The 20,542-nt window shown below is 41.0% G+C and overlaps 2 protein-coding genes across 7 annotated transcripts in view; both read left to right on the plus strand.

Moving 5' to 3' along the window:
* Positions 1 to 3,514: 3,514 nt before the first annotated feature.
* LOC127449578 (F-box/LRR-repeat protein 3-like) lies at positions 3,515 to 14,835 on the plus strand. Its single transcript, XM_051713108.1, has 5 exons — positions 3,515 to 3,744; positions 6,101 to 6,476; positions 7,543 to 7,665; positions 7,869 to 8,040; positions 8,781 to 14,835. The coding sequence occupies exons 2-5, from the start codon at positions 6,102 to 6,104 to the stop codon at positions 9,419 to 9,421; spliced, it is 1,311 nt and encodes a 436-aa protein (XP_051569068.1). The 5' UTR covers positions 3,515 to 3,744; position 6,101; the 3' UTR covers positions 9,422 to 14,835.
* A 4,215-nt stretch (positions 14,836 to 19,050) lies between these two features.
* Positions 19,051 to 20,542, plus strand: part of LOC127449549 (peripheral plasma membrane protein CASK-like) — a 63,700-nt gene continuing 62,208 nt past the window's right edge. For all 6 annotated transcript variants that reach the window (XM_051713045.1, XM_051713046.1, XM_051713048.1 and 3 more), the window contains exon 1: positions 19,051 to 19,600. In XM_051713045.1, coding sequence (XP_051569005.1) covers positions 19,542 to 19,600 — 59 coding nt within the window. In that variant the 5' untranslated portion in view covers positions 19,051 to 19,541. The remainder of the gene's footprint in view (positions 19,601 to 20,542) is intronic.

A 20,542-nucleotide genomic window follows, 5' to 3' on the forward strand; every position in this document is an offset into this window, starting at 1 on the left:
GTCGTGCAAGCGTGAGTGAGGGTGTTAATCCTGAGTCACACACCCTGTTCTGCCGTCTCAACCAATCAGGGGCTTCAATCACATCACCACAAACCTGAAAGGTGAGTTTCACCTGCGACTTCAGCAAATTTACTGATTACACACTCACAAAATGAACATTCTCTCTCGTCCTTTTATTAAAGAGAGTTTTTCCCTTCATGTGAATGATGAAAATCTGAAGGTCTGTTGTTTTCTATCTAGAATATTTCTGTGTCTGTAAGTGCTTATAATGTTCTGGAATCAGTATAGATCATCACGAAGAGTTTAATACAAATAAACTCATAAACAGCAAATAAAGGGTCATTCTCATTCCTAACCCACATCTCCATAATGGAGAGGTGTTCTGGATATTTAATGCTCATCTAAAGAAACATTCAGTGTAAAATATGTTTAGTTAAACTAATAGAAAGTCAACACACCCTCCCTCAAACTTTGTCAATACATGTTAATGTCACATGTCCAAGCGTTGAAGGGGGTGTGTGAATCAGATAAACGTGTCATACATTTCTGTCAATCAAATGACTGTTCACTCCCTGTCTCTCTATTTATCTCTGTTTCACTCTCTCTGTCAAGCACATGAAAATTCCAGTTAATATCTGAATTTGATCATATTCCAATCCTGTATAGTATGTGTCTGACAAATTACAATCGATTCACCAGATTATAACCTGAAGTGTCTTATTCAGAATAGCCACTGTTTATTTATGTCTGTGGATGTCTAAACTAATATAGTTATGAGTCAGCCAAAGAGCATCTGCAATCTCCACAAGAGAATTAAAAATGTGCATGAATAAAAAATAATGTTTATTATTCTTGATATGATTAACAATGCTGGGAAGATATGCAAAGTACATGCCATGCATTCATAACTGAACATAAACAGACATAATCATTACTAGAAATAAACTGCAATAATGTACATTATAGCCTCTCATCGTCAGGCCCCCCATCAAGTCAAATCCTGTAGACTACTCTTATTTTTGAGAAGGGTCCAGGAGAGTTTTTTGTTTCAAAAAAAGCACCAAACTATTTAATTCAGATGATTTTGGGAGCCACATTTTCGTGTAGCATTTATTCACTAGACACAGCACTAGTTGCAGTTTTTTCATAAGGCACAGTGCCCGTATCAGATGGTAATGCCATGTTATTTTACCAGGGTATTTACATGGTACATGTCCATTTCCTAATAATAATAATAATAATAAAAACATTGTAAAGCATCAGTACTTTGAATATTTTTAGTGCTTTCATATAATGTTTTGGTAAAATAATAAATGTGTTTACCTGCACTACAGAATCATTCACAAGCTCCACACGCAAGTGTTGAACTTAATTAAGAGCTTTATATCTCTGGGACACTGGCAAACGATACACTACTTTGCAGGTTTTGTTTTTGTACTATTAAAGTATCCCGTTACTGTTTAAAAACGCTCCAAACGATTCAGTCCGATTGGCTAACTCTTTTGACAAATTAATTGAAAAGAACCAATTGGTGCTCTTCATGTTTTTGACCAGCAGATGTGAGTAAATTACACCATGTACAGAAGCTTTGAGCAATGGCAGGACAACATCAAGGGGGTATTAAGGGCTCATGACATGCCTTTTTTATTTTAATATGTTCTTTGGGGTTCACTTATAATAGTTGTAGTTTTTTGCACAAAAAAACCCCCAGCCATATATTTGTAAACCATGAGCATGGCACGGTGGCTCAGTGGGTAGCACTGTCGCCTCACAGCAAGAAGGTTCCGGCTCAACTGGGCCTCTCTGTGTGGAGTTTGCATGTTCTCCCCGTGTTTGCGTGGGTTTCCTCCGAGTGCTCTGGTTTTCTCCACAGTCCAAACAGACATGCAGGTTAAGTTAACTGGAGACCCTAAATTGCCCGTAGGTGTGAGTGACAGTGTGAATGTGTATGTCTGTGTGTGTTGCCCTGTTTCTCTGCCTTCAGCCCGAGACAGCTGGGATAGGCTCCAGCACTACCCGTGACCCTGCATAGGACAAGCGGCTATAAGAAGATGGATGGATGATCATTTTCCACCTTCATTCTGACCCTCTGTCAGAAACTTGACAGTACACGCCCACTGTTCTGATTGGCTCTCTGCTCTTGACTGACCTGTGATCTCACTGCTCATCACTACTGGGCGGGGCTACGGAACTGATAAGGTAAAGTAGGTGTTGATGTGTTGTTGTGGAGGCGGTCTGATGCAAATGTCTACCACAGTGTGACATCACAATATGGAGGAAGTAGAAAACGAGTCGTTTTGGCAGCTTGGTTTCAATAAATGCTCTTTTTGCAGTGAAGAGGAAGTTGAGTTCTGAAACTTACAGTGTGTTTTTATTGTACAATGAACTCTTACATGCCAAAAGATCCAAGTAGGTATAACTGCTGGCCAGAGATGGGGGTGGAATCTCCAAAAGAGGCGGGGTTACTCCAGAAGGGGGTGTGGTCACCCCATAAGGGGGTTGTGCCCACTCCAAAAGGGGGTGTCACTTCCACTCACGATTAAGGTTAGGGAAAGGCTTAGGTAAGGGGCTCCATATATCTTTAATGGCGGTTTGGAGCTTCCGCAACTATTTGAAGCACTGCCTGCAGCTAAATCCTTCTCAAAGATCAAGAAAAATGTGATTCTTCATGTCACGATCCCCTTTAACAAAGGATAATATTATTATGCATAAATAAGATTTCAGTTATAGGGTTATACTGAGCTATATCACGAATATCAAACCAGACAGGCAGCAGACAGTGTTTATGCACTTATTCTCCTAAAATGAACTGTACCCACGGTAGGTGTGGTGTCTGTTTAAACTAAGGGCAAGGTGTTCTGAGTCTATACCTACATCTATATCTATACCCATCGATTTATAGTAGGACTCCCCATATAAGATCTTCATATAAGCTGAACCCGAGCAGGAAATGCCTTTTCCCTCTTTCTACTCTTATTCTTTTTTCTGTTGTATGTAATATATGAGAGATTGTGCAGGATGAGGTCATACTGAATAACTCTTGCTCCATGTTAGTCATACATTTACGACACATTGGACCTTTAATAATGAAACTGAAGCTTGTTTAGGGTGTGTCACTAACTACATCGAATAATGATTGTTTTAATTCTTTAAATAACATTCTTTAACTATCAACGAAGACATTACTTTGAAATATGTGAAACTCAAAACTTCTTTAAACCAATAATTTTCCTTGATTTTTCAGTCCTGGGTTACTGGATAAAACTAGTTAAAAACACTGTATAGAAATATTTTCAAAGAGTAATTTCTGTCCGGTTACATTTTTTAACATATCCAAAAATATATCCACTGTCGAAATTTCCATGGCCTGGAAATCACAGTTTAAACTCTTTCACACTATACAACTGTAACTCGATGAATGTAATCAGTATTTCAGTATAATGGTATGCGCTGACCCCTACTGGCAGCATCCCGCAACTACACTGACGCCTTTACCCATCATGCACCGCTCAACACAACACATCGCCATTTTCCACGAGTAACTGGGTCACGAGACACACGGACAAATACTCGAAACGATCTTCACTAAACCAACCGATCTCACCGCTGAACCACCGCGTCGACCGGGAGCAAATGACCGTGTTCGGTTCGGTTGCTCAGATGAAGTATTCTCGTGCAGGTCCGGGCTGATGCGACACTGACCCACTCACCCAATCAACACAACGACACTACACAACGATACAGGTACACAACAACATTGACCTCTGAACATCAAACATCACGTCACTGTGTTCAATATCTGTGTTTTTCAAGAGGAAACTGGTGTAGAATTTGAATAAGTTAGGCTGTGTTTATAAAACTACTAAGCTGTTCATCTAGGCATCATTATTGGGCATCAGTGGCGTGTCATGAGTCAGCTCAACACTTGCACGCACGCGCGCGCGCTCACACTCACTCGCTACACACACACACACACACACACACACACACACACACACACACACTACACTCACTACACACTCTCACTACACGCATTCTCACCCACACACTCACTACATACACTACATACTCATTACACACACACACACAGACACACTCACTCACTCACTACACACCCTCACTACACACTCATTACACACACACACACACACACACACTCTCCCACACTCACTACACACCCTCACTACACTCTCATTACACACACACACACACACACACACACACTCACTCTCTCCCACACTCACTACACACTCATTACACACATACTCACTACATTCTCTCCCACACTCACTATATACACACACACACTCTCTCCCACACTCACTACACACACTCACTACACACTCATTACACACAAACTCACTACATACTCATTACACACACACACTCTCTCCCACACTCACTACACACCCTCAATACACACTCATTACACACACACACACACACACACTCTCTCCCACACTCACTACACACCCTCACTACACACTCATTACACACAAACTCACTACATACTCATTACACACACACACACTCTCTCCCACACTCACTACACACACTCACTACACACTCTCACTACACACTCATTACACACAAACTCACTACATACTCATTACACACACACACTCTCTCCCACACTCACTACACACCCTCAGTACACACTCATTACACACACACACACACACACACACATTCTCTCCCACACTCACTACACACACTCACTACACACTCATTACACACAAACTCACTACATACTCATTACACACACACACTCTCTCCCACACTCACTACACACCCTCACTATACACTCATTACACACACACACACACACTCTCTCCCACACTCACTACACACCCTCACTACACACTCTCTCCCACACTCACTACATACTCGCACACTCACTACATACTCGCACACACACACACACACACACACACACACACACACACACACACTCCCACTCACTACACAGTCATTACACACATACTCACTACATTCTCTCCCACACTCATTACACACACACACACTCTACATACTCACACACTCTCCCACACTCACTACACACACACACACACACACCTCTCTCTCACTACACGCATTCTCACACACACTCACTACACACACACACACACACTGCATACTCGCACACACTCACACACTGTATTCAAACATCCCAGCAAAGCTGTCTAGGTAGATTGTTCACTAGGTTTTGAAACACAAAAGAATAATTTACTCTAAACCACATGACTTTCTTCCATAGAAAACTGAAGGAGATGTTTAGCAGAATGTTCATGCCTCTCTTTTCCATAGAACAAGAGTGAATGGAGACTAGGACTGTCAAGCACCAAGAAGGTTTAAACATAAAAGTGTTATTAAAGTAGTCCATAAAACTTGTGCACTGTATTCCATGTCTCGTGACGTCATACGATGGCTTTGTAGAAGTTAGCACCTCAAACGTCATCAGTTCTCATAGTTCTCATGACTGATGAAGTGTCATGTTTGAATGTGGCAAATGCGAATGAGATTTTAGTGCTGCGGTGGAGGAAAAATAGTTTTGGTTGCTTGACAGCCCCAGTCGTCATTCTCTTTCATTGTGTAGAAAGAGCAGCGTGAACCTTCTGTTAAACATCTCTTTTAGTGTTCCTCGGAAGAAGGTAATACGGGTTCAGAATGACATGAGGGTGAGTAAATGATGACTGTTCATTCATTATTAGATGAACTATGTTATGCAGCCTGGGGTTGGTGTAAATCTGACATCAGCATGCTTGGATTAGAAATCGACAGATAATCCGTTTTTTACCGATATTTACGCCTTTTTATTTAACCGGTCGTGGGTTTTTTCAGTTTAGGAATTACTGGTAAATGGTGCCATCTGGTGGGTATGTAAAGAATAGCACCTAAGTGCATAGAGAGGTCATTACTGCACCTTCAGCAGAAAACTCTGTTGGACTGCACTTTAAGAATTGCACAAATCTTTTCTAATTGTAGGTAATTAAAGGAGTAAATAACTAAACTGTATAAAGAAAACCAGACAAACTGGTAACAGCTCTGCACACAAATATTCCCAGTTTGAACAAGTTCTGCTTTCCACGTTCTTCATCAGAATGAAGAGAGGACAGAAGCGAGGTGATAATGTGGAGGAGGGGGGCGGTTCTACTCCAGGGCCGGGCCCCGGGGCTTCTGATGTCTGTAAACGGCCCCGACGGGAAGACTCTGAAGAGGAACTGCTGGTGGACTGGGGTCTGATGCCACAGGAGATCCTGCTGCAGATCTTCCGGTACCTGCCGCTGTTGGACCGGGCCTTCGCCTCACAGGTGTGCCGCAGCTGGAATGAGGCCTTCCACATGCCCGACCTCTGGAGATGCTTTGAGTTTGAGCTCAATCAACCGGCCAGCTCATACCTGAAAGCCACTCACCCCGACCTCATCAAACAGATCATCAAACGCCACTCCAATCACCTGCAGTACGTCAGCTTCAAGGTGAGACACACATCCAGTCATCGTTCACTCTCTGCAGGTCATTTAGATGGTAAAATACTTTTATCAATTGTTTATCAAAAGAATCCCAAAGTGAAATATGTTTTCTGTATGTGTCATTTCTGTGCTAATCACTGCGTCTGTAAGTCAGAAATAGCTACAAACTGTATATCAACTCTTACCTTGGGTTTGTTTTCTTTAAAATGAGCCATTGTTTACATGTCTGTGAGCTTGTTTGGGTAAATAATCCAATGTTGTGTCTCGGAAGTTCAGAACAAAATTTGCAGTCCGGCAGAAAAAGCATGAGAAACAAATTATCTGCAGAATATGTTCTCAACTTTTGATGATGGAATGTTATACGTCAGCGTAAAGCTTTCCAACGACACCCAGACTGAGCTTCTTGTCAACTAAGAAGTCGAGATATTCAACCAAACAGTGAGGAAGGTCATGCACTCTAAATATACTGTACATTTGTCAATGGAAGAGCGCATGTGAGTGTTCATCTGCGTAACAGCGCCCCCTACTTCTCAGATCTGTGTATTGTGGTAGAGGAAAATATTTTTAAATTTAAGCAAATACGCTGGTTTCTTGATGGTTGTACAACATATGACATACAAAACATACAATAGTGCAACATAACTGGTGTAGTTTGGTAGTATGTAGCTGTATGTGTGTATCAGTATGCTATGTTAGCTGATAAGTAGTTTTAGTTTAGTCTCAAAGTTTGTAGTAAAACAATCATAACTGTGTCATTTTAATTATGCTACCTCATCTGTCAGCATGATGCCGGTGAATCACGTTCAGTCTCTTTGTACGTTACGTCATTGTTTTGGTCGATGATCGCTCGCGTCCCTATGGAGTGTGTGCACGAGCAACAGGTAGCTGCTGCAGTTCACATAACGGCCACAGGTGTCACTAATAACAAGGGTTTCTGAATCTTACATACTGCACCTTTAAGAAAACTTCAGTCATTATTTTTAAGAGATGTTTCTGTCATGTTATTACGAAGTTCTTCATCAGAGGAAGCTGCAGTAGTGTGACATCTGTCGCTCTGTGTTTGTGTTTGCAGGTGGACAGCAGCACTGAATCAGCTGAAGCAGCGTGTGATATTCTCTCACAACTGGTCAGCTGCTCTCTGAAAACACTCGGCCTCATCTCCACCGCACGACCCAGCTTCATGGAGCTGCCCAAAGTAATACACACACACACACACACACACACACACACACACAGAGGACCTCTCATAGACACAGTGGTTTTCATACTAAGACATCTGACTCCAACTCTCACACAAACCTGTTGCCATTATGAGATTAAAAGCCATGATTTGATCAAATGAGATCAAGTAGAGTCATATTATAATGATCTCACCTTTGGCTCTCTTTTCTTCCTTAGTCTCACTTCATCTCAGCATTGACGGTGGTGTTTGTGAACTCTAAATCTCTGTCATCATTAAAGATTGATGACACACCTGTCGACGATCCGTCACTCAAAGTTCTGGTGGCCAATAACAGTGACACACTGAAGCTGCTGAAGATGAGTAGCTGTCCACATGTGTCTCCTGCAGGTGACAGACCGATCGCACTCATCGAGAAATTCATTTGAACAAACAGCTCACCCAAAAATGAAAAGTTTTGTCATTATTTGTTATTTCAAACCAACATGCTGTTTTTTCTGTGGAACAAAAAAGGAGACATTTTGAAGAATGTTTGCACTGCTCTTTTCCATACAACAATAGTTCATAGTGACTGTGACTGACTAGCTGCAGAAACTAGTCCAAATGTGCGCTGTATTTCAACTCTTCTGAAGTCATACAGTAGATTTATGTGAGGAACAGTTTGAAATTTAAGTCGTTATTTGCTAAAAATCTTCCCTTCTGCCGCAGCTCTTGAATTCCATTTGTCATCAACGGTTTAATCATAAATCAATCGCTGCACATAGAGTATTCCCCAATAACACTGATTTTGCATTTCATGTAAACACGTTTGCTGGTGTTCTTACCAGTGTTCTTATGCATGAGTGTTGTACGCATATGTACATTTTGATGAAAGAAAAGCACAGGATAACCCAATGATTTCATGTGTCATGTAATCAGGTTGTGTGCATGTAAACACGCTCACTGAACACCACTGGTTCTTGTATGTCATATGACACGTGAGACTTGAGAGCTGTAGCTGTGATTTTCGGTCAATTACAGCGTCTGTTCCTCACACAAAGCTAATATATTTTTGGGTGAGTTGCACATTTAGGAATAGAATTGCACGTGAAGAGTGTGCTGTTCAACTGTTCTGTGTTTCTGTCGTTCAGGTATCTTGTGTGTAGCGGACCAGTGTCACGGTTTGCGTGAGTTGGCGCTCAACTACCACCTGTTGAGTGACGAGCTGCTGCTGGCGTTGTCGTCCGAACGACACGTTCACCTGGAGCACCTGCGCATTGACGTGGTGAGCGAGAACCCGGGCCAACATTTCCACACCATCAAGAAGAGCAGCTGGGACGCCATGGTGCGCCACTCGCCCAAATTCAACCTGGTCATGTACTTCTTCCTGTACGAGGATGAGTTTGGTCCCTTTTTCCGTGACGAGGTGCCCATCACGCACCTGTACTTCGGCCGCTCCGTCAGTAAGGAGGTTTTGGGGCGGGTGGGGCTCACGTGTCCGCGACTGGTGGAGCTGGTGGTGTGCGCCAACGGCCTGCGCCCCCTGGACGAGGAGCTAATCCGGATCGCAGAGCGCTGCAAACAGCTGTCGGCCATCGGCCTGGGTGAGTGCGAAGTTTCGTGCAGTGCCTTCGTGGAGTTCGTGAAGATGTGCGGCGTCCGTCTGTCGCAGCTGTCCATCATGGAGGAAGTTCTGGTGCCGGATAATAAATACGGTCTGGATGACATCCACTGGGAGGTGTCGAAGCATCTGGGCCGTGTCTGGTTCCCTGATATGATGCCCACATGGTAGAGAACGGCGCCAGGGTCCTGATTCAGATTATGCTCCCGCAATGCCCCCCTCTGCTTCATGCACTCATGATCTTTGGTCCCTGCAAGAGTCAAATGGAGTGAATATTCCAGTTGTCCATATTCCAACTGTTTTGTACGTTGCGACTGAATATCAAAACAGCGAATGGATCACAGTCGTTTTCACTCGACTGGCCCGTGTTTGGATTGAAACACTTAACGGGGTTTAATGACATCATGACTAGTCCTGCTTTTGCCCTGATGATGAACATCATCATAATAAGCAGCTGTGTATTTCTGTACATGCATAAACCTCTCAGAAGCTTTTATGTTGGTTTTCTGCTTTTGTTTTATTATTCCGTGTACAGTAAGTGTGTGTGTGTGTGTGTATTTTGAAGGGGTCTTTTTCAAACATCTGTCGTTTGTGACGTTCATTTCTGTCTGATTGAGGCAAGATTCGTTGAGCATGTAAATAGTTTTTGAGTTTGGGAGTCGTCAGATATATGTACTGATATCAGTTTGCTATATTTGGTATATTTAAAGCACTTTTTTACCAAATGAAGTTTCACCTCGTTTTTTCGTTTGAGGGAGTTCAGTGGAATCGTTTTCATTTATATGCTGTTATTGTTTTAGATGAAAATGAATGTCATTAGATTTGACTGCCGCTCGTGATGGTCGAGGGTTGATTATGCGGTAGTCAATTTCATTTCTAGCATTAGTTGGTCGGAAAAATAGCGTTTTTTGTGTGTGTGTGTAATCTGAGCTAAAGAAGCACAATTTATGTTCCCATTGTGGTCAGATTTTACTGCTGATTTGAAATATGTTCTTTGATCGTAATATGGACCAATCATTTTGGAGATTTTCCCCAGTCAAGTAGATCGGAGCTGCACTTTTATCTATAGAACATATCTGCCCGAGAACGTTACAAAGATGACCGCCGAGTAGGGCTGCAATGGTACACACAATTCACGGTTCGGTATGTACCTCGGTTTTGGGGTCACAGTTCGGTATGGTTTCAGTACAGCAACAAAAACAAAGAATCTTTTTTTAAATTATTTATTTTGAAAACACAGTGGCTGATGGGCAACAATTGTTATTGTGAAGGCTCATTTATACGTGACTGCACTATTTCTTCAATGAAATGACAGTATAAAACTTTAGAGCATCTTATATGCACAGTGTATAAAAACATAATAATAAAAGTTAAAGAAAAAAAGTGCAATTATAATGCAGTGCATATTTCTGTGTCTTTTGCCTTTCATTTACATTACATTTACATTTATGCATTTGGCAGGTGCTTTTATCCAAAGTGACTTACAGTGCCCTTATTACAGGGACAATCCTCCTGGAGCAACCTGGAGTTAAGTGCCTTGCTCAAGGACACAATGGTGGTGGCTGTGGGGATCGAACCAGCAACCTTCTGATTACCAGTTCAGTGCTTTAGTCCACTACACCACCACCACTTTCAACTCACCACTTGTACTTTCAAGTTTTATTTTTCAGGAAAATCAGAATATCCACATGATCAGAGGAGAGGGTGGATCTGTTAGTATTGACAGCGAGTGCTTACAGCGGGCACTACAGAATTGCTGAAATGCACTCTTGTAGGAACTTTATAACGGGGCTCAAGCTCGTTAAGCAGATGCTTAAATCCTGTGTTCTGGACGACTGAGTATGCAGCGATAAATACTCCTATGGTGTTCGTTATCGCTTTAACCCTGTCTGAGCTTGCAGCGAGAGGCTGCTTGGACGCCGCCCCGAGACTAACGGCGGTTTCACATATCCTCCGTGAGCGAGGCGTGTGCTGCGTGGTCGTGTTGGGCTTTCACATTGGCCACATCTCTTCTGCGAGACACAGCTGCGGCTCTGCGCAGAAAATACAGTTTTCTCTGTGTTCCTACACCAAACATTTTCTTTAATTAGACCATAATGTAATTTTTTTGAGAGGGGATAATTGATAAATCTAACAAATTTGGTCTTCATGAAATAATTCGTACATGAGTAGGAGGACAACATTTACACCCAATGATAAATCATTTACAGATTGACCCGGCCCATGCAGAATTGGGTCCTTAATCATTTGCATTTAGTCAGAGAACAAAAACGGTGTTCCTGTGTTAAGAGTTTGCATCCAGCCCGATGGCCCATAAATGATTAAATATGTAAAAACATTCATCTGTGAACAGTAATGTATGTAAGGTTATGACAGTAGGACTTCTTAACTGATATTTCTCTTTCATCAGGATTTTAATTATTGAATTCACTTTTTCCATGAAAGTTCATTAGAACTGAACATACAGTATTTATGGAGGAAAACTCATTGCTTCATCCTTAATTCATGGGGGTCCAGGCTTTAAAGCTCTTGTTAAATTTTCCTTTGCCCTGATGAACATTTATCATAGTTCTTGCATAGTATCCATGGTATTAGTAAGAGCATGGTGATCACTGGTAAAACCATGCTCATAATTTTAAATTCCATAGAGACTATAAAAAAACCTGCTATAATGACATATTCCCCTAATATACATAATTTAATATATTTATAATGAAAGTGACATATTTCAAATGTATACAATATTTCTGCCAAAACAGGTTAGTCAGCGCTGCACAGGAGGGCCGGTCCTGCTCAGCTCTAGCACTGCACGGTTTAATCTGGTAGCGTTTCGTCATACTTTTGGAGCATTTCGTGTTTTCCAAGCACAGTAGTAAATGGCACACTTAATAAGAGTGGGGCGATTGACCTGCCCAATGCTCGACCGGCCCACTGGGAAAATGCCAGGTGTGCCAGATGGCATTACTCACTGGTCGTGATCGATTAATGTTGTAAAGCACCATATACTATATCCCTATATATACATAAACAGGCAAAAGCAATGCTGTTTAATTATTCATTCTTTTATTTAGTTAATTTGTGTTTGTTTAAACTGATTTGTAGGCTCGTCTTAAATATTGTGCATTTGCTTTTGGTTATTGTCTATAATCTCCTGATAATCTTTTATTTTCTCGCAACTCACACTTGCAAGGGTGAAGGGTGTAATCTGTTAATCTGTGTTGCTCAGGATATGTGAAACCACCGTAACTTGCACGGGCTGTTTATGCTTTACTCCCGTATGCTCAACAGACACATGTGGATGATGTCGCCGCAGATGAGTCCTCATGTTAGAGGTGCTTCCTGAGACATACCCGACTTCAGTGAAACAGAGCCGACACACAGCCTTCATCCTGTTCACTACTCGTCGCCCACTATTACTGTAGTCTACTGCCGAACCATAACGCTCCCAAACATCACATTTTAGAGACAGCGGTGGGTCTTCAATCGCTGGCTTATTTAAGTCTAATTTATATTTTGTTTAGTTTCATCACAGTCGGGAAAAATAGCGAGTTAGCCAGTATACACTTCACATGCATTTATCTGATCCGCAGTTTTTAGTGTACTATGTGGCGCTTGTTCTGTAAAGTTTTGGTTCCGTGTGGTCCCACGTTGTTCCGCAGGCTTTTTTTAATTTTAGTTCTATGCAGTTTGTGTTGTTCGTAATATGTTGTTTTAATATTGGTTTCACACATGCTAAGACATGTAATCATTCATGTGACCGCCTGTTTGGTGTGGATTCATGTACCATTGCAGCCCTTCCACCAAGTGGACTGACTTGTCTCTAAAGGGACTTTGAGAACAAACGCATGCTTCACACTCTCTCATTCTGTTGTGGTAAAATGTTTTAAAAATGACAACTCCGTTGCACATCTGTGTGGAGATCGAAGAAACTGAATTTCAGGCGTGTTTACTCTGCAAGCACATATTCGGCGAAGGTTTATCAGTCCAGTTTTTCAGTATGATGGTTGATCTTGTCAATCTGTCGACTGATTATGATGTCATTAGTTGTACAGTCTGCTGGTGGTTGAAATGGTGGAGAAAAATAAATGGACTTAAATTAAAAAAAGAGGCACATCGGGGGTCTGGGTATCTCAGCGAGTATTGACGCTGACTATCACACCTGGAGTTCGCAAGTTCAAATCCCAGGGTGTGCTGAATGACTCCAGGCAGGTCTCCTAAGCAACCAAATTGGTCCGGTTGCTAGGGAGGGTAGAGTCACATGGGGTAACCTCCTAATGTGGTTCTCGCTCTCAGTGGGGCGTGTGGTGAGTTGTGTGTGGATGCCGTGGAGAATAGCGTGAAGCCTCCACACGCGATACGTCTCTGCGGTAACGCGCTCAACAAGTCATGTGATAAGATGCACGGATTGACGGTCTCAGACGCGGAGGCAACTGAGATTCGTCCTCCGCCACCCGGATTGAGGCGAATCACAAAAAATCCCCCCCCAAAAAAAGAGGCACACCATTTATTTTTGTACTGCGCTTAAATGTTTGATTTGTTTCGTAGCGTGAAACATAACTGAATATTTCAGTATGAAAATGAGTGGTTAAAATAATCGGTATATTTTGATGATTTCTCGTTTGTTGTAGTTTGTCTCACAGCTCATTACACAGGAAGTTCGTTTGGCTGTTTTCTATTTTTATTTCTCATCTTGATAAGTTTCTTGTACCATCCATATATTTGCTCTCTGCTGCCCTACAAAGACAAAACACAGTAACTACAGCATCACTGAAACAGAAAATATGTCTTCAGGCAAATGTGGATTATAAAATAGTGTGACCGTGTTTTCTCTGAATCTGATCCGAGTCGGACACTATTTCACTAAACCTGTAGTTACTGCATTTTACCTTTGCAGGACAGTGTGGGCGATAGGAAAACAAGAATGTTTTATTATTCTATGTTTTCAGAAATCTCAGGAACTCTTTCTACTCAACAGCAGTTTTCATTCTCTCGACGTGGAAGAAAAACTGTAAATGATTCAAACGGATTCACCCGAGCTTTTGGAAATGATTCTGTTCCACATACATACCTGTTCTGTTCATGTGTGTAAATGCTTCTGTCAGTGCAGCTTTTTCCCACTGCAGACGATTTGTTTGAGTTGTTATGAAGCAATACATTTTAGAAATAATATACAAGTTGACAAACGTATACTGTATATAAATATATATATTCTTTGCAAATCTTTTCCCCCTGCACTTTATATAGAAATGTATTTCAGAAATGTACATATGATGAGATTATCAGTTGTCAATATTTCTCCTGATTATTATTATATTAATATTATTTTCTTTGCATTAAATGAATAGTGATCAAAGCTTGTCATGGAGCATCATTTTGTTCTTTCAGGCTTTTAATTGCTGTATGTAGATAACCAACGTTGTGGAAACGTTTTTGTTGTTTTGGAATAAACCTTTGTGAACGTTAGAACAGATCCAATTTGTTTTATTGGCATTAGAATGATTTGATATCAAGTCACTGGTGAAATCAAAACCATAATATTCACATAAAAGGATTAAACAGAGACTAAATAAATAAGTGAATTTTAAGCAACAAAAAAAAATGTGTAGCAGTTTTTTTTATTCCATGTATAATAGCTGAGCATAAGTTGCTACTGGCCATGAATCTTAATGACAGAATCAGTGTGTTCCAGTGAGACACTTACAATGGAAGTCAATGGGGTCAATAATCTGTAAACATTAAAATACTCACTGTTTCAAAAGTATAGACACAAGACATAAACAATATGTGTGTTAACATGATTTTACTGTGATTAAATCACTTACCGCATCTGTGGAAAGTTATAGACAATTTTACAACTCCGTTGCTATGACAATGTAACGCTTTAAACCTTAAAATGAAGTTTTAAACAACTTTACAGCTCAATTAATACATGAGTTTTAATTTTAGAATTAATGTAAGTACTTTTATAAAATTATAAACTGTCACATTTCTGCCTTTAAACCTCCAAAAATTGACCCCATTGACTTCCATTGTAAGTGTCTCACTAGAACACACATTTGTGTTTTTTTAAAGAAAAGGAGGAACGAGTCGAAATTAATATTTGTGGTTATCAACATTATGACACAAATGCTGTCGATTGAGATTAACTTAACCCTAACCCTTAAATAATTAGGTTACTTGAACTCCATGAGGCACACATTATCATATAAACATGAATGATCATCATAAAATTGCTTTGTAAATAAGCAGTGAGACATCATGTTGATTCACAGATGATTTATTTTAGTATTTCTTTACTCAGACATGCATATAATAATTTCGGGACCAGATATCTGCAGTCTTTACATCCCAAAAATCCTCTGGTGGTTTCACTACCCCATAATCCACTGCAAACTCTGCTATGAAATTAAATGGATACGTTTCACTAGCCAATCAATTCCTAATGGATAAAATCAATGTAACAAACCCAAACTTCACTCCGAAATGTGTTACATTACAGAAGTGGGTTCATATTGACTCCAGCACTATAGTTCTCAATGAAAAACACTCGGATGATTTCTTGTGAAGTTCTCTGTGGTGATGTTTCATTAAAAATGGTGCCTTCATTTGCCAAAATATGCAAACTGTGAAACAGCTTCTCTGGAATTATTCAGATATTTAGTTTTACTCATTAAGAGTAATAAATAAGAAATGCACTGTACTGTTATCAAAAGCATAAAATATGTAGATCCATCAGTAACCCAGGAAATGAATGCACACAATATAGTAATGTCTCGTAAAACTAATGTTGGTGACACTTTACAATAAGATTCCATTTGTTAACTAGATAACATGAACTGTTTCACTGCATTTATTAATCTTGCTTAATGTATATTTCAACATATACTAAAACATTTTTTAAACCTTCTGATTACCAGTTATGTGCTTTAGCCCACTACGCCACCAGCACAAACATTACTCTCATTATTTGACAGTGCAGAATTATACTTATATTCATGCATTTAGACACTTTTATCCACAGCAACTTACAGTGATATAAAGTTTACAGATATACCGTCACCGCTGGCACTTTTCTCTTCCATTTGAGCAACAGGAACAATTACAAAGAAAACAAACCTGAAGTTTTAAAGTGTTTCCACTGACACACAGCGGACTCTCCAGCATTAATCTGTTCATACATCCATTTCAACTATCAAAACAATACTGTTGTTCTTCTTTTGTGTGCTGGCCTGTTTCATTGCATTAGGTTTAATTTGATGTGTAATTTGTTTTTATTTGCACTAGTTGTCACTTGAATTTGTACTGAAAGCACTTCGTTTTATAACTGATAGTGATTGCATGTTTGCAACAGTGTCACATATGAAGCTAAAACTCTTTTGAAAGTCTGGATCAGAGCATCTGTTAATGTAAATGTGATGTAAATAATGCAGCCAGACTTCAAGTGACTGACAAATAACACACTGTAGGAGACAACAGGATTATGTTAAGGGATGAACTGACTTCTTATTTTCTCCCAATTCCCAATGTGCTCTAAGTCCTCAGTGTGTAGTGATGAATCTCAGTTGACTCAGTGATATCATGTTTTTTTTTTTTTTTTTTTTAATAATTATATTTATTTATCACACATATACAGTGAAATCCTTTTTTTTTTTTTTTTTCCACATATCCCAGCTAAGCTGGGGGTCAGAGTGCAGGGTCAGCCATGATATGGCACCTCTGGAGCAGATAGGGTCAAGGGCCTTGCTCAAGGGCCCAACAGTGGCATCTTGGCAATGCTGGGGCTTGAACCCCAGACCTTCTGATCAGTAACCCAGAGCCTTAACCACTGAGCCACCACTGCCCCTTGTGGCTTGTGGCTTGTGGCTTGTTGTGTTACCGTGGAGACGTAGCGCGTGTGGAGGCTTCACGCTATTCTCCACGGCATCCACGCACAACTCACCACGCCCCGCCGAGCTCGAGAACCACATTATAATGACCATGAGGAGGTTACCCCATGTGACTCTAACCTCCCTAGCAACTGGGCCAATTTGGTTGCTTAGGAGACCTGGCTGGAGTCACTCATGAACTAACAGATTTAAGATTTAGTCCAGCAGCAGGCAAAGAGATGATGATTTACTGAAGAATCAAGAGTTTGTCCATTGACTGTTTTTCATTATTCCCTTCAAAGACTTTTCCAACCACTGAAAAGAGTGGAGCTCAAAATAACGGTCATTCAGAACTCACTTAAAGTCGTTTTCATTTGGAAATTCTGTTTGGAATGACAGCATGGTGATAATGATTGTGCCCTCCAAAGGCATCATTTATACTGTTTGGAATGCAGGGCTTATTTCTTTTTTATGAAGCTGTTTTATGTGGACGGTGTTGATGTAAATTCATGGATTAAAACACTTTTGAAAGGAGATCAGGGCAGAGGCGCAAAAACCATACATGCAAGGTATGCAATGCATAGGGGCGCCATGTAAAGGGGGGCGCCAGCGGCTCACTAAAGGTGGTGCAATCGGCCTCGACCCCTCCAACATCACCCCCCCCCCCCAAAGTCAAAACCACTCTTGATTTACCATTATCAGTGTTAGGTGTAATCTGATTACAAAGTAATTGTAATCTAATTACTTTGTAAAAGTCAACAATAGTGTAATGCATTACATTTTAAATTCTTGTAATCAGATTACAGTTACTGACTTTCAGTGAAGTTATTTACTTTGAAGTACATTACTCAGGTTACACACTGTATTTCTAAAATAATAGTATTCATGCATAATACATTTAAAACATGAATTATGTTCATTTGTGTGTCTGTTTGTGTCTGTGACAGCTGCAGGTTTGTCACAATGAAAATCTTTCTATGAAAATTGTTTTAGAAAGTAACTTAAAAAGTAGAATTATTTGTATTGTGATTATTTTCCATGAAGTAATCATAAGTAATCTGTTTTCAGTTTCAGGGAAGTGATTAGTAATTTGTAGTGGATTACTATTTATGAGTAATTTACCCAATAAAATAAAAAGGATTTAACCATTTCAAATGATTATGATGTAGGTCCCTCTCAGACTTATGAACTTATTATTAAAACAATAAAATCACCAATTTCATGCCTTTATCAGTGTAAATATTTGAATGGTACTCTTACTGTTGGTACACACACACACACACACACTTTATTATCAATTATATTATATAATTTCCTATACCAAATAGATGTAGATTTACAGTGGTCTGTGACTTATGAATGAAAATTAAATTATATATATACAGTAATTTTTCTATACAATTGTCTATGTCTGGTACCAGCACAAAATCAATATTTCATAGACAATTTGTATTGGACCTGTCTTTATTTTTATATATGCTATAAAATATTTCTGAACTGATTTCTGCCCAGAGATGTGAATGTGGCTCAGTCAATGATTTCCACACCATCAGGACCACAAACAAAAATATGTTCAATCTGTGATTCTCTTATTATCCGAAATTATCAGTATCCTGGAATTCTTCTCAGCCCTGCTGCATTTATCTGTTGGAACAGACACTGATCCAAGAAAAATCGCAGCAGCTCTGACGTCATCTGATGGTCAACCAGCATGCAGAGCGACGCCGAGCTGTGATTGGCGGATTCACGGGAGAACGGCTTTTCTCCTGGCAGATTAGGAAACTGGACGCCATCGGCTCGAAGGCGCGCCCTTCTTCCAACATCTTGGCTCAAACCGCCTTCTAACCATCAGCGGGAACATCCGGGGAACCAGACGCACTTCTGCGGCCATTACGGCTCTTCATCCTGCAGCTTCATCACCTTGAGAGGGCGGAGCGTCTGTGAGCTGGAGGATAGACGCCGAGGCGACGAAGACCTGCGGAAAACCGTTACACAGGAGCGCTGCTTTTCTTTCTGCTCACACCGAACCGCTATAACGGCAGATCAGGGCGTGTACCGGGACAATCATGCGCTCGTGCGGATGGGAACGGAAGCGGCTGCAGATTTAACGCGTATTTTCATGTCTGAGGCGGATCGTCGGGAGAACTCGAGTCGTTTGGGCGCATCAGCGCGTTTTCTGCGGCCGCGCGCATCACATTGACAGCCATTATTAGAAGCGGCCGCTCGCGTTCACCGCGGATGCTGCGACCTGAATCCCGGAGCGCTGCTTTTTCCTGACATCACACCGTCATCCTCCGCTGTGACAGACGTCTCCAGACGCGCGGTGTCGTCGACGGGAGTCCGGGGGATTTGCTGGATCGATAAATCCCCTCCACACCTGAACTGTGTTTTATCTGAGATCTCTGTGAGGATCTATCGGCGGGAGGATGGCTGACGACGACGTGCTGTTTGAGGATGTGTACGAGCTCTGTGAGGTGATCGGAAAGTAAGTGATTAAATCTAATCTAAAATTTAACCTGATCAATATGATGTTTTTCTGCGGCCACTTTTGTCTGGTGTGTTGACAGTGTTTTCTTGCAGGGTCAGGTTACTGTGTGTGTGTGTGCGCGCGCGTGGATGATATGTGTGTGTCTGTGTGCGCGTGGATGATATGTGTGTGTCTGTGTGCGCGTGGATGATATGTGTGTGTCTGTGTGCGCGTGGATGATATGTGTGTGTCTGTGCGCGTGGATGATATGTGTGTGTCTGAGTGAGTGTGTATGTGTGTGTGTATATATGCATGAGTGTATCTGTGTGAGTGTGTGTCTGTGTGTGTATATGCGTGAGTGTGTGTGTGTGTGTGTGTGTGTATATATATGCGTGAGTGAGTGTGTGTGTGTGTGTGTTTATATATGCATGAGTGTGTCTGTGAGTGTGTGTCTGTGTGTATATGCGTGTGTGTGAGGGTGTGTGTCTGGGTGTGTATATGCGTGTGTGTGAGGGTGTGTGTCTGTGTTTGTTTTTGTGAGTGTGATGTGAGTGTGTGTGTGTGTTTGTTTTTGTGTGTATGTGATGTGTGAGTGTGTCTGTGTGTGTGTGAGAGTGTGTGTCTGTGTGTGTGTGTGAGAGTGTGTTTGTGAGTGTGTGTGTGAATGCTCATCAGTCTTTGATTTGACACAAATATTCATTGATTAGGAACTCTTCTCATTGATGACACACAGACACACACACATTTGCAAAGGGAAATGTTTTCTTTTTTTCTTTGACATTGTGCAGATTTATTGTAGTGTTCACAACATTTCTTTGATATTAAAGTGGAATCTGTCTATTGGGGCTTTTCCACTGCACGGTATGGCTCGACTCTGCTCGCTTTTTGGGGGTTTTCCACTGTGGATAGTACCTGGTACTTTTTTAGTACCACCTCGGTCGAGCCGAGCCGATACTGAGG

This window comes from Myxocyprinus asiaticus, chromosome 12 (assembly GCF_019703515.2).
Source record: "Myxocyprinus asiaticus isolate MX2 ecotype Aquarium Trade chromosome 12, UBuf_Myxa_2, whole genome shotgun sequence".
NCBI lineage: Eukaryota > Metazoa > Chordata > Actinopteri > Cypriniformes > Catostomidae > Myxocyprinus > Myxocyprinus asiaticus.